The 13,068-nt window shown below is 38.2% G+C and overlaps 1 protein-coding gene across 1 annotated transcript; it reads right to left on the bottom strand.

Annotated features, from left to right (window-relative positions):
- Positions 1-8,343: 8,343 nt before the first annotated feature.
- LOC148861931 (MYB-like transcription factor ODO1) lies at positions 8,344-10,222 on the bottom strand. The gene is made up of 2 exons (XM_088985893.1): positions 9,591-10,222; positions 8,344-9,408 (listed from the first exon to the last, which is right to left on the bottom strand). Exons 1-2 carry the CDS (start codon positions 9,851-9,853, stop codon positions 8,847-8,849), a joined length of 825 nt encoding a protein of 274 aa, XP_088842019.1. The 5' UTR covers positions 9,854-10,222; the 3' UTR covers positions 8,344-8,846.
- Between the last annotated feature and the right edge of the window lie 2,846 nt (positions 10,223-13,068).

The raw sequence follows: 13,068 nt of genomic DNA, 5'->3' as shown, positions 1-13,068 counted from the left end.
ATGCAATCAAATAAAATAAACTAAAATTTAAAACAAAATAGATCAGAATTTACGTTCAAATCATTTGCACTGCCACAGTTTTACATCAGTGCAAATTTATTTGCATTGCAATCAAAGACAGCCTCAGTTTCATTTCAGCTGGTTAAGGTTTGGGTTCATTTCAACTAGCCAATAAGGTTTGCAGTGGCAATTAATTGCACTGATTGCAAAACCATGGGAGTGAAAAATGGTTTGATTGCAAATTTTGATTTATTTATTCTTTTTTTTTTTTTTTGCCTTCTTAAAGTTTTACCTTATTTTGTTTCTTTGCAGCACAGATCTGTTAAAATAAAAACATGAAGAAGTGATACGGCCATACGACCCGAATCGATGGGAGATCACCGTGTGTGCGTATGTCCCACCTCAGGGGTAATCCAGTCAATTCACATCATCTTGGAGGATAATTTTGTAATTTCACCAGACGACCTGGGTTGCATCGGGCCGAGCTGGTAAACGGTTACAGAATTCACTACCTCCATGACTAACCAAATGGGATTTTCTACTCATTTTTCCTTTCCACTCTCTACCCCACTGTGAATTCGGCCACACATCTATATTATGAATTGAGAGATGTGTGGCTGCAATTCATAGCTGATAAAGAATGAATAGGAAATCTGGGTTTGAAAGTTCCTCCCCTATAAATAAGCAAGCCTCCTGAAGGTACAACTTTTTACACTTTCAGCGTGTCCTCATCCCGAGACCGGATCTGCTTCTCACATTGGGCACCTCACATGTGCCTCACACACACATCCTACCATGCATTGGGAACATCTCCCATACTTATAAGTTATTTTTCACAGGAGATATTCCCAATGCACAATGGATGTGCATGTGAGGCGCCCAAGTGGGAGGAGCAAAACCCTTTCCTCCTCATCCCTAGCCCTTGTTCTAAGTTGACCATTGGAGTCTCCACCCCAAAACACCACCTCGGGGCCTCTAACAACTTTTTAGGATTTCAGGCAACCTCACAGCTATGATCTTAGGATGAAATTCCAATTTTTTCCTTGGCTGTCACATCCAACAGCATCACAAAGAAAAATCTATAACAAAAAGTGGACCATTTGTTGCATTCTTGCTGTTTGCACTTTTTTACATATCTACTAATGCGAACGAAATTAATGAAGTCAGATTGGCTGGAGACAAAATCATGCACACCAGGCTGGGGCTTTGTATTATGAATGCATATGCCAGTGTTCAATACAGATAAGGTCTACTATAAATACTGGAATGTTCGCTCGTGATAGATAGCCCAACCTGATGTACATGATTTTGTCTCCAGCCCATCGACTTCGAAAATGAAATTGTATTAAGCCCGCGCCTTCTTAGCGTAGCCTTATCTCTTGCTGTATGAGTCCTATCTGGTGTAGTCCTATCCGGTGTATGTATCTTAGTTGTTCTTGCTTAGGTTTTCATTATTCATTTAGGAGTTTGTATCCTAATCGCAAGAGGGAGCTAACTCTACCTCTGTATATATATATATATATATATCTTGTAATGATCGGCTGATAGATGATATAAAAGGAAAATATTTCCCTTCAAACTCGAGTTTCTCATGGTACTAGAGCACGGTTCATTCGACTTTCACACCATCTTCTGAGCCTACAATATTCGATTTTCTCTGACCTCTGTTCGTGGAGCAGATCGCTGAAGAGTTTGCAGAACTCTATTTGCTTTCAATTGTCAAAGCTGGTGGCTGCGATATTTGATTATTTCGGATCATTGCTCGTTCAATCTTCTCTGACCTCTGTTCGTGGAGCAAATCGCTGAAGAGTTTGCAGAACTCTATTTGCTTTCGATTGTCAAAGCTGGTGGCTGCGATATTTGATTCTTTTTCAGATCATTGCTCGTGAAGCAGATCTCTGAGGATTCTGCATGGTTCTCTTTACGACAGTCAATCAAAGCCGGTATTTGTTCTTCACTGAAATCAAGAAGGAAACAGAGACATCTTGCTTTGGTCGATCGATCATGGCGGATGGAAGAGAGAAGCAAAATGAAGGTGGGGGCGGAAGCAGAAAGGTAGTCTCGTCGTACTACCTGGTGGCCAACGACAATCCGGGTAATATAATTACCCAAGTCCAATTGAAAGGAGATAACTACGAGGAATGGGCTCGAGCAATGCGAATGGCGCTTCGAGCTAAGAAGAAAATTGGATTTCTCGATGGAGCTATATCTCAGCCCGTGGACAATTCACCAGAATTGGAAGACTGGTGGACTGTAAACTCGATGCTGATTTCATGGATCCTCAACACGATAGAACCAAGCCTACGCTCTACAATCACGTACATGGAGGCTGTGAAGGACTTGTGGAACGACATCAAAGAATGGTTTTCAATGGGCAATGGGCCAAGAATTCAGCAACTCAAGGCAGATCTTGCGACCAGCAAATAGGTCGGTCTCCCAATTGTGACATATTATGGAAAACTGAAGCAAATCTGGGAAGAACTTGCTAATTATGAGCAAATTCCGACATGCGTCTGTACAGGCTGCAACTGCAACATTGCTGCAAAACTGGAGAAGATACGAGAAGAAGAAAGAGTCCATCAGTTTCTGATGGGCTTGAATGACTTAGTATATGGAACAGTGTGTTCCAATATTCTGGGCACCGATCCGCTGCCAAACTTGAACAAAGCCTATGCCATGGTGATACAAGAGGAGCGGCTGAGAACCATGACCCACGGAAAAGAAGAAAGAAAAGAGGCGATGAGCTTTGCTGTGCAAGCACAAGGTGGCACAAAAAGAACGGGGCATGATACAAAAGAGAAATCTAGAGAGTGGGAAAGCTCGAGGCCGAGGAACACAAGGTAAATCTGGTCGTGGACGTAGAGGCGGACAAAGAGCAAATGCTGCACAAGCGATAGGGCAAACTTCTGAACCGACCCACGCGACAGAGGGAGATCGTACTACATTCGGTGGATTGACTAATGAACAATGGTCCACTTTTCTTAATCTATTGAATTCTTGCAAACCCAGCACAAACGAGAAGTTGACAGGTATGAATTAGATAATTGATACAGGAGCTTCACACCATATGACAGGAAACCTGAACCATTTGCGTAATACCGAGACCGTGACCAATTGTCAGGTTGGATTGCCTGATGGAAAGCATGTCATGGCAATAAAGAAAAGGATCGTCATTTTGAATGAGCACATGAAGCTTACTAATGTGCTTTATGTTCCTCGTTTGAATTGTAACCTGATATCTGTGTCGCAATTATTAGAAGAGTCAATTTGTAATATCCAATTCACTAATAAGTTTTGTGTTATACAAGACCGCACTTCGAGGATGGTGATTGGTGCGGTACACGGAGGGCTCTACTGCTTCAAAGGTGCATGCTCAAGCAAGGTTCACAAAGCAAAGGTTGAAGCTTCATACGAGTTATGGCACCAGAGAATGGGTCATCCCTCTGAAAAAGTAATTAAACTTCTTCCTGATTTGAACATTAGATGTGAGAGTGGAAATAGGATATGTGGTGTTTGTTCAAAAGCCAAACAGACAAGAGGTACATTTGATTCTAGTGAAAACAATGCTAAAGGGACTTTCGATTTGATTCATTGTGATTTATGGGGTCCGTACTCAGTACGGGCATCTTGTGGTGCCACGTATTTTTTGACCGTTATTGACGATTTCTCAAGATCCATTTGGATATTCTTGCTTAATGACAAAAGTGAAGTAGGCAAAACACTACGAAACTTCTTCACTATGGTTAAACGCCAATATGAAAAATTGGTGAAGATAGTTAGAAGTGACAACGGTACTGAATTTACATGTTTGTAGGAATATTTCTCTGAGCAAGGTATAATACATCGGACCTCATGTGTTGAAACACCGCAACAGAATGGACATGTCGAGAGAAAGCATAGACATATACTAAATGTTGCCAGAGCTCTTAGATTTCAGGCCAATCTCCTTATTGAGTTTTGGGGAGAATGTGTTATGACAGCTGGTTATCTAATCAATAGGACCATCCTTTTGGGTAAATCACCGTATAAGATGTTATATGGGCAGAAACCAAGCTACAATCATATACGCACATTTGGGTGTTTGTGTTATGCACGAAGCCTGAATCGGACCAGGGACAAGTTTGCCAGTAGAGCCAGATGTTGTGTATTTGTGGGATACCCCTTTGGCAAGAAGGGATGGAGAGTTTATGACTTAGAAAATAATGAATACTTTGTTTCTAGGGATGTGGTGTTTTCAGAAACTGAGTTTTCGTATGCTATTGAAGAAAAACAAGTTGAATGCAAAACCCATGATGGTAATCTTGCTTATAACCAGGAAGAGACTGAAGAGTATGGCGAAGCCAGTTCATCTCGCCAATCTCACTCCTCAAGTACTCCCACATAGTGTTTCGACCACAGTCTGAGCCCTTCTCGCCAGACTCAAGAGTATGGCGAAGCCAGTCCACCCGTCTCAAGGATTACGTCATACACACCACATAGTGTTCCGACCACAGTCTGAGCCCTTCTGCCAGTTCATCTCGCCAATCTTACTCCTCAAGTACTCCCTATCCTATAACACATTATGTGAATTGTGATAAATTCTCTTTGCGACACCACTCTTTCTTAGCAGCTGTCATAGCTAATCATGAGCCCCATAGCTATTCAGAGGTTGTCAAGGACTCTCGTTGGAGAGAGGCAATGAGAAAGGAAATTGAAGCCTTAGAAAACAACAGAACCTGGACAGTGGTGGACTTGCCGCCAGGGAAAAAGGCTCTCGGAAGTAAATGGGTTTACAAGATAAAGTACCACTCAGATGGCACAATAGAGCGGTACAAGGCGTGTTTGGTGATATTCGGAAACAAACAGGTTGAAGGGATAGACTACAATGAAACATTTGTGCCTGTGGCAAAGATGGTTACAGTCCGTACATTCCTTGTAGTGGTTGCGGCTAAAAACTGGGAACTACATCAGATGGATGTGCAGAACGCGTTCCTTCAGAGAGATCTGGAAGAAGAAGTGTATATGAAGATGCCCCCTGGATTTGCTTCGAGACTACCTGGGAAGGTGTGCAAGCTGCACAAGTCGCTTTATGGTTTAAAGTAGGCCCCTCAGTGCTAGTTTGCTAAACTAACGACAACCTTGAAACAGTATGGCTTTACCCAGTCACAATCTGATTACTCCTTGTTTACACTTCGACGAAAGTAGGAACAGTTGAATATCTTAGTGTACATGGACGATCTTGTCATCTCTGAAAATAATGGCAATGCCATATGGAGATTCAAGAAGTATCTGAGCCAATGCTTCCACATGAAAGACTTGGGAGCTTTGAAGTATTTTTTAGGAGTGGAGGTCGCTAGAAGCCAGAAAGGTATTGTCCTTTGTCAGAGGAAGTATGCTTTGGATATCATATCAGAAACTGGATTGCTAGGATCTAAGCAAGTTGGACTTCCCCTAGAACAAAATCATAAACTAGCTTTGGAAGATAGTTATCTGATGATGAAACCAGAGAGTTACAGGTGGGTTGTGGGTCATTTAATTTACTTAACCATTACCCGTCTTGAATTGTCCTACTGTGTACATGTGCTTGCTCAATTTATGCAGAACCCCCGTGAAGAACACTGGGAGGCGGCTTTATGTGTGGTGCAATATTTGAAAGGTAACCTGGGACAGGGAAATTTCCTTCTAGCTGACAGTGATCTTCGATTGTATGCTTATTATGATTCTGACTAGGTCGGGTGTCCACTGACACAACGCTCTCTCACTAGATACATTGTATTATTGGGACAAGCACCTATCTCGTGGAAGACAAAGAAGCAGTTTACAGTATCCAGATCATCGGCTGAGGCAGAATACAGGTCTATGGCAACAACTGCATGTGAATTGAAATGGTTAAAAGGATTGTTGCATTTGTTAGGAGTTGGTCATCCTGATCTTATGCGATTACACTATGATAGTCAAGCAGCCTTGCATATCACTGCAAATCCGGTCTTCCATGAGAGGACTAAACACATTGAAGTAGACTGTCACTTTGTCCGCAATGAAATTCAGAATGGGAATATACGGCCTTCCTACGTCAGGACTTCCGAGCAACTTTTTGATATGTTTACGAAGGCCCTGGGCAGGCAACCATTCGAGCATCTTCTTGCCAAGTTGGGCATTTCCCGTTTACATGCTCCAACTTGAGGGGGGGTATTAAGCCCGCGCCTTCTTAGCGTAGCCTTATCTCTTGTTGTATGAGTCCTATCTAGTGTAGTCCTATCTGGTGTATGTATCTTAGTTGTTCTTGCTTTGGTTTTCATTATTCATTTAGGAGTTTGTATCCTAATCGCAAGAGTGAGCTAACTTTACCTCTGTATATATATATATATTGTAATGATCGGCTGATAGATGATATAAAAGAAAAATCTTTCCCTTCAAACTCGAGTTTCTCATGGTATCCTACGTGGTGCTTACCTGTCAATACATACATGAAAAATGGTGATGAAAATCACCTTATCAAACAGCATAATATTGTTCACTACTTATGTGGCAGAAATGTTTTTTTTTTGTGAAAAACGGGTTTTGAAAACATAGACATTTTTTCTTAAAAATCGGTCCCAAAAAACATCCACACCTCCAAACACCATCTTAATTAAACGACAAAGCCGCATAAAGTGCGTTACTAACTTGTGATTCAGCATTCCACTCAACACTTAATCTTACTTTTTCCGGGTCCAGGTCAGACCACCATAAGCTGTGGGGAACTTGTGTCTTAAAGTGTAGGGACTAGTGACCCCTCATCTCTCTGCATCAAATCAAATCACATTCCGGTGAGTGGGGCCCCTTACTTGATTATTTCATTTGGTTTTCATAATTACTTCCTTTCTAAAAGATGCAATCTTTTATATATCTATTGCTGATAAAAGAAGATGGTTTGCATCCATAGGTTTTCAAGACGTTCATCCTGTTTGATATTGGTTTTATATCATCACTTGATACAGATTTGTTGGTTGATGGCTTTTCATCGATTGACAGGAAAAATTTTGCACGCTTCAAATTAACTTCTGATTTATGTAACTTAATTATGGTGCCATATTCGGAGCCTTTCTAACCACTTCTAACAAGCTTAGTTTGCGTGCAAGTCAGCTAATTAATTCAAATAAAGGGATGCTAAGAACATGTTTCATATGATCACAAGGAGTATTAATGGATCGGTTTTGGGTTGGACTCTATTTAAATCAAAATTAATTTAAATGGATTAAACAAATCAATAAGATTAGTCTAGACTTAATAGTTCAAATATTTATTGGATTGGATTGAATTAGAACTGTTTCATTCATAATGGATTTATTTATATTCGATTGGGATTGAACCCATAGTAAGCAGAAGATAAGACAGGTGTCAATGGACTGAATTTGGGTTAGAACCAATCTATTAAAGCATATGTTTGGAATCGCTGGCATTTTTTCATTCAATTGTTATACTTTATTTATTTGCAAAACCAATAAAGGTAATAATTGTAATCATTTATGACGGTGCCACAAGGTGCCACTAGGCACTATATTAACATAACAGTGAAAAAACACCTAACTGTTGGGGGAAGCTTTAAAAACTAATTTCCCCAAATGGTTGGTGTACACAAAAACCTAAGCCAGCTTTTACCATTCTCGATGTGTACAGAAGAGCAAGGAAAAATGCTGAAGTGGCATCTATAGGACATGAGGAGAGAGATATTCACAATGCAAGGCTGTGAAGGTTGCTCGAATGAGCGCTGTCCTAATGAAAGCCAAGGGCAGCCCAGTGCACAAGGCCGACCAATGCGGGATTGGAACTGCATATCTCGAACATCTATGTGCTTGTAAATTGTCATGCATGGGGAGATGCGAGGAACAAATCCATACATGGTTGCAAGGTGCTATGAGGCCCACCTTCATACAAATGAATTCAGATCTGCTACCAACCAGACACTCCCCAACTGGCCACTAAGACTGCACATTCGGAACATCTCCCCATAATTAACCATAATGACAAGGGAGATACTCCCAATGTATGGTTGCAATGGATTGTTGGGACGGTATTAAGAGCATTTTGTTGGTAAGAGGCTATTGGGACGGTGTGAGCCCGGGCTTGCCATGACCGAAGCCGATCTCCAATTTCTTTTATTTGTATAATTAATTTATGTTTATATTTTTCTGGTGGATAGGTTGGGATCAAACCCATGATCTCTCTTGGCCATATGCCCACATCGCAACCAACCTACATTTGTAAATCAAAGCTAGCCTTTGATTTGATGTCATGGCCACACCTTGAATTAGATTAGATGAAGTGACTTATTATAGTACCGGAAAAAAAATAATATCAAATTATCAAATATAGAGAAGCCGATTTCATATAATCAGAAAAACGATGCCAATAGGCAAGAGATAGCAATTAATCTGAATTTCTTCTACAAACCATAACTAATAAACTGGGTTTTTCTTTATTGGGTTGTTACTTAAGCATATGTCTACAAAGATGAAAGATAATCTAATTAATCTTCACAAAGATCCATCTGAAGTCTGAAGTCTGAACACTTTACAGTCTCAGAGAACAAAATACGTTTAAGCTAGGGATCAGCAGAGAAGGGGCCAGCTTTTGTACTTGTTCTTTCAATGCCGGCTTTCATTTTTGTTTTCATCATTGGTGGGTGAGAGACCTCTGGCTGTTGGAACAGGAGGTTGGACTCGCAGTCACAGATTCCATAACCTAAACAAAAATGAAATCGAAGGCTAAAAAGTAGTCCTAAAAGTGAAGCACTGATTCTGCTTTTTCTATCGTCTTGTCTGTGTGCTTGAGGGGGGAAGGCAGTCTGTTACGGTGTTATCCCTGTGGACCTGTGGGTGTACATATTAGAGCTTCTCACCATTCTCTAACGCGTTCATGTCCATGGCTAAGTCGTCAAAATAACCGAAACCAAATTCCTCCACCCCGAAATCCTGGCAATCCAATAACCATGCACAATTATCCTCCCAGGACGGCAGTCCAACGTCGACGTTGTTATATGTTTCTCCGGTCACCGGAAACTTATTCCAAGAGGCTTCCTGAGGCGGTTCGTCATCACCCCATAGGCAACTCATCAATGAGTCATCGACCCAGTTGTTATCCGACAACCGAGATTCATCTCCGGAACAATTCTCAGCTGTTGATGAGCTCGAATTGTCTTCCGATATGACACGGCCACCGGCTTCTGACGACGATGATGATCCATGATTATTAGATTCTGCAAGTTCATGATGATCAGCAGGAGAGGATGGTAGTTCTGTAGTAGTAGCAGCAGCTTGTTTATGAAGTGGTTCATGGGTCACTGGATCAATTCCCATCTTAATGAGCTTTTTCTTGATGTGGGTGTTCCAATGATTCTTAATCTCATTATCAGTTCTTCCGGGCAATCTCGATGCAATCTTCGACCACCTGAGACAACACACGACGCCGACGGCGCCCATAATGTCAAGCTTAGACTAATTAAGATGGATGTTCTCCCACCTTCATCAACATCTATATCAAGAGAATATTTGAATTGCTTAAGTTGGATAAAGAACATACAACTTAGAATGGTAAAAAGGAAAAAATAAACAAGTGAGAGCTAGACCGACCTGTTTCCAAGACGAGCATGGAGGTCGATGACCAGTTGTTCTTCAGCTTCACTAAGAAGGCCTCTCTTCAGGTCGGGCCGAAGGTAGTTAGTCCAACGAAGGCGGCAGCTCTTGCCGCAGCGGCGGAGTCCGGCGAGCTTGGGGACGGCGCGCCAACAACAGTGGCCATTGGTGAGGATGAAGTTGATGAGTTTCTTGTCCTCCTCGGCCGTCCATGGCCCCTTCTTCACTCCGAGCTTGTCACAGCAAGGCTGTCTACCCATGACTACTACTGAACACACAACACATACACTAAAGGGTCTAAACTCAAAAGCCCCACACCCACCTTTAAATAAAGGCTCTACTTTTCTTTGGTGCAATCAGTAATCAGTGCTCATGGAGAAAGATGGTAATTCTCAATCCTGTGAAAGAAAGAATTTGGTCCCGACATCTGTCGTTGAAAGCTGCCCTGTAACTGCAACAAACCTGTTCCCGTGTCTTTTGCTTCATATGATTGCAATGGTGGACGAAGGACGACCCAACGACAACGCTACATCTAAGCATATTCCGAATCAAATTTCCATTTCCCAGCGCAATCCAGAGAATTAATGCATTCCTCCTGGTTGCACTCTTACTCAAACATTCCATCACCCATTTCGTCATCACCACGTTTGGGTGTCCGTGTCTTGAGAGATTCAATGAAATTTAGATCCTTAACCAAGGTAAAAAGTTTGGACTGCCAATGGGTCGGGTGGACGTGGATCTCTCTGTCATGCCCAATCCAATCCTATTCTTTTATCTTATTATGATTTATGATTTATGAACATGCTCTCTCTGGATCTGGATTTTTGAGCCCCCATTAGTTAATTATTAATTGAGTCGGTTCTGCTCCTGCATTTTGAATCCCGATTATGTTATTAGAGTCGGGGATGGACTGGTTTTACTTTTACCGGTTCTGACTTTATTTAAGACCCGAACCAATTATGTAAACTAATACCCACATATCATAATTAGAAAATAGAGAGAGAGAGAAGTAGAAACTAAAGGCCTTCCTTATTATACTACGATCTTACTGGATCAGACCCGAAACCCACTCCCCAGTCGGGGTGTTTTTTTCCAACGGTTGATCAGAGTCGGGTGGGCTTCAGGGAAGCCCAAAATTTAAGTGACCAGTAAGACGGGGGTGGTATTTGTCCATCCCGTCCCGGATGGTATTTGCCCAATTTTTTATTTGATAAACCAAATCACCACTTGCCCTTTTAACACATAAATATAACAAGGCTTTTAGAAGAATTTATAAGAGAAAAAACTTGGCCCTTGGTCAAGTTTCAATATGGCAACTTATTAAAAAAAATAGAAGAAAGCCAACCCAAAATCAATGAATGAAACCATAGCTAGGAATGATCGGTGCGGTGCTGGACTTGTTGGCAAATTCAGGGATTCCCATTCTCTGCAGGGATGGGGCCATTAGGGTACATGTGTTCCAGGAATTCACATCTGTGCCCCATAGAGCGAGACCACAGTAGATCCCAATCATGTATTGGGAACATCTCCCAATAACAAGTACAGAAAATGTTTCCAATGCATGCTGAGATGTACATGTGGGGCATGCTATATATATATATATATATATATATATATATATATATATATATATATATATATACTATTAATGAAAGAGCTAATAGTCCCATTTTCTGAACTTTTTATTAGACATTTTTACCCCTTATCTAATCAACATACAACGGGCATAAAAAAGGGCATATATGTCCTTTATTCTCACTCCAAAAGCTGCCCACTTATAACTGTTCAAAAACTGTCCATGAATTGTAAATAGTTTTGTCTTGGAGATACTATCACGTGCAAATGCACATAGATGTTTAATATATATATATATATATATTTCCTAAATTATCCTTAATTCCAACTTACCCTCTCTGCCAGTTCTCATCTATATCTATCTAAAGAAAGTCTCAGTTAAAACATTTAACAATTATTTAAAAATTATAATGAAATTATGAAATAACTTTAAAATATTTACTAAAAACAAAAAAAAATAATTATAATAGGATTAATAATATTCAAATTATTAATAATTTAATATTTTTATGAAAATCATAATGAAATTATGTAATAACAATATAAATTATAATTTTATGGATTATTCAATTTAATAAATAAATAATATTTTAAAAATACAAATAAAAAATTATTTACATAACACACCATTAAAAGTATCAAAATAATTATATAACAAAATATTTAAAATTACATAATAACTTTAAAATGTTAAATTTAAATAACAAAAATATTAATTAAATGTATTACATATTATTTAAATATTTATATAATGAAATAATTAGTGTAACTAAATTTTAAATACTTAAAAAAACGAAATTATATAATAAATTTAAAAAACTTTTCTTAAAGGTAGAATAATAATTATAATAGATTTCATAACTTTTTACTTAATAATAATTTTATATTTTACAAAATCAATAACGAAATTATTTAAATATAGCATACATTATAATTTCAATAGTTAAATAATTAATATTTTAAATAATGGTATTATTCAATAATTAAATAATATTATAAATAAATAACTTTTAAATACATTAAATATCAAAATATTAATAACTAAATATCAAACTGATCTCGTTGGGTTTTGGAGTTGGTCACACAAAACTGACCAACCATAAGTAAAATCTAACCATTGGTTAATTAATAAATGTTCAAATTTTTAATGTTTAGCATAATTTACATAAGTCAATCTAATTTAATAATTTTTCATTAAATTTTTACAATAATGGTTTGTTCATAAAAAATATTACTAATTAGCATACTTTACTAATTTCTATAAAATCAATAATTATAGTTAACATTTATCAAATAATTCAGGGAACTCTTTAACTAATAATCCAAAATTTTTAAATAAATAATCATTAAAAATTAGGAAATTAACCTACGAAAAAAATATTCTCCAAAAATATTTAAATAATAGTCCATTATTATTAATCAACTAAATAATTATTAAAAAATTTAGGAAAATTAAATTAGGAAACTAATCTATCAGAAAGTGTTTCATATTTATTAAGTAACAATTCATTATTATCATTTTAATAAATAATTTAATAAAATTATTAAATCTATCCACACCCATCTAGACCACTAGGTTGACTTCAATAATACTTGGTTTTATATTAATTAACAACAAATGATTTACTTTAAATTAAAATTAATGTAATTTACCATAATTACATTAATTTAATATAATTATATTACTTTGACTAATTATTGTTATTGTAAGCAATTATTTTACTATACATTTTTGCTAATCAACAACGCTTTCAATAATTTTTGGAAACTATCATAAAATATTATAATTTATTAATTTACTATTATTTAATTAGTTATAGAAAATTGTTAGAATTATAGGGATGGCAATTTTCCCTATAAAACTAGGGCCATACCTTGCCCCACCTTGAATGGCGCAAGT

Source organism: Nelumbo lutea, chromosome 4 (assembly GCF_056320005.1).
Source record: "Nelumbo lutea isolate HS-2025 chromosome 4, American lotus-T2T, whole genome shotgun sequence".
Classification (NCBI taxonomy): Eukaryota; Viridiplantae; Streptophyta; class Magnoliopsida; order Proteales; family Nelumbonaceae; genus Nelumbo; species Nelumbo lutea.
This window is presented reverse-complemented; position numbering and strand designations above follow the sequence as displayed.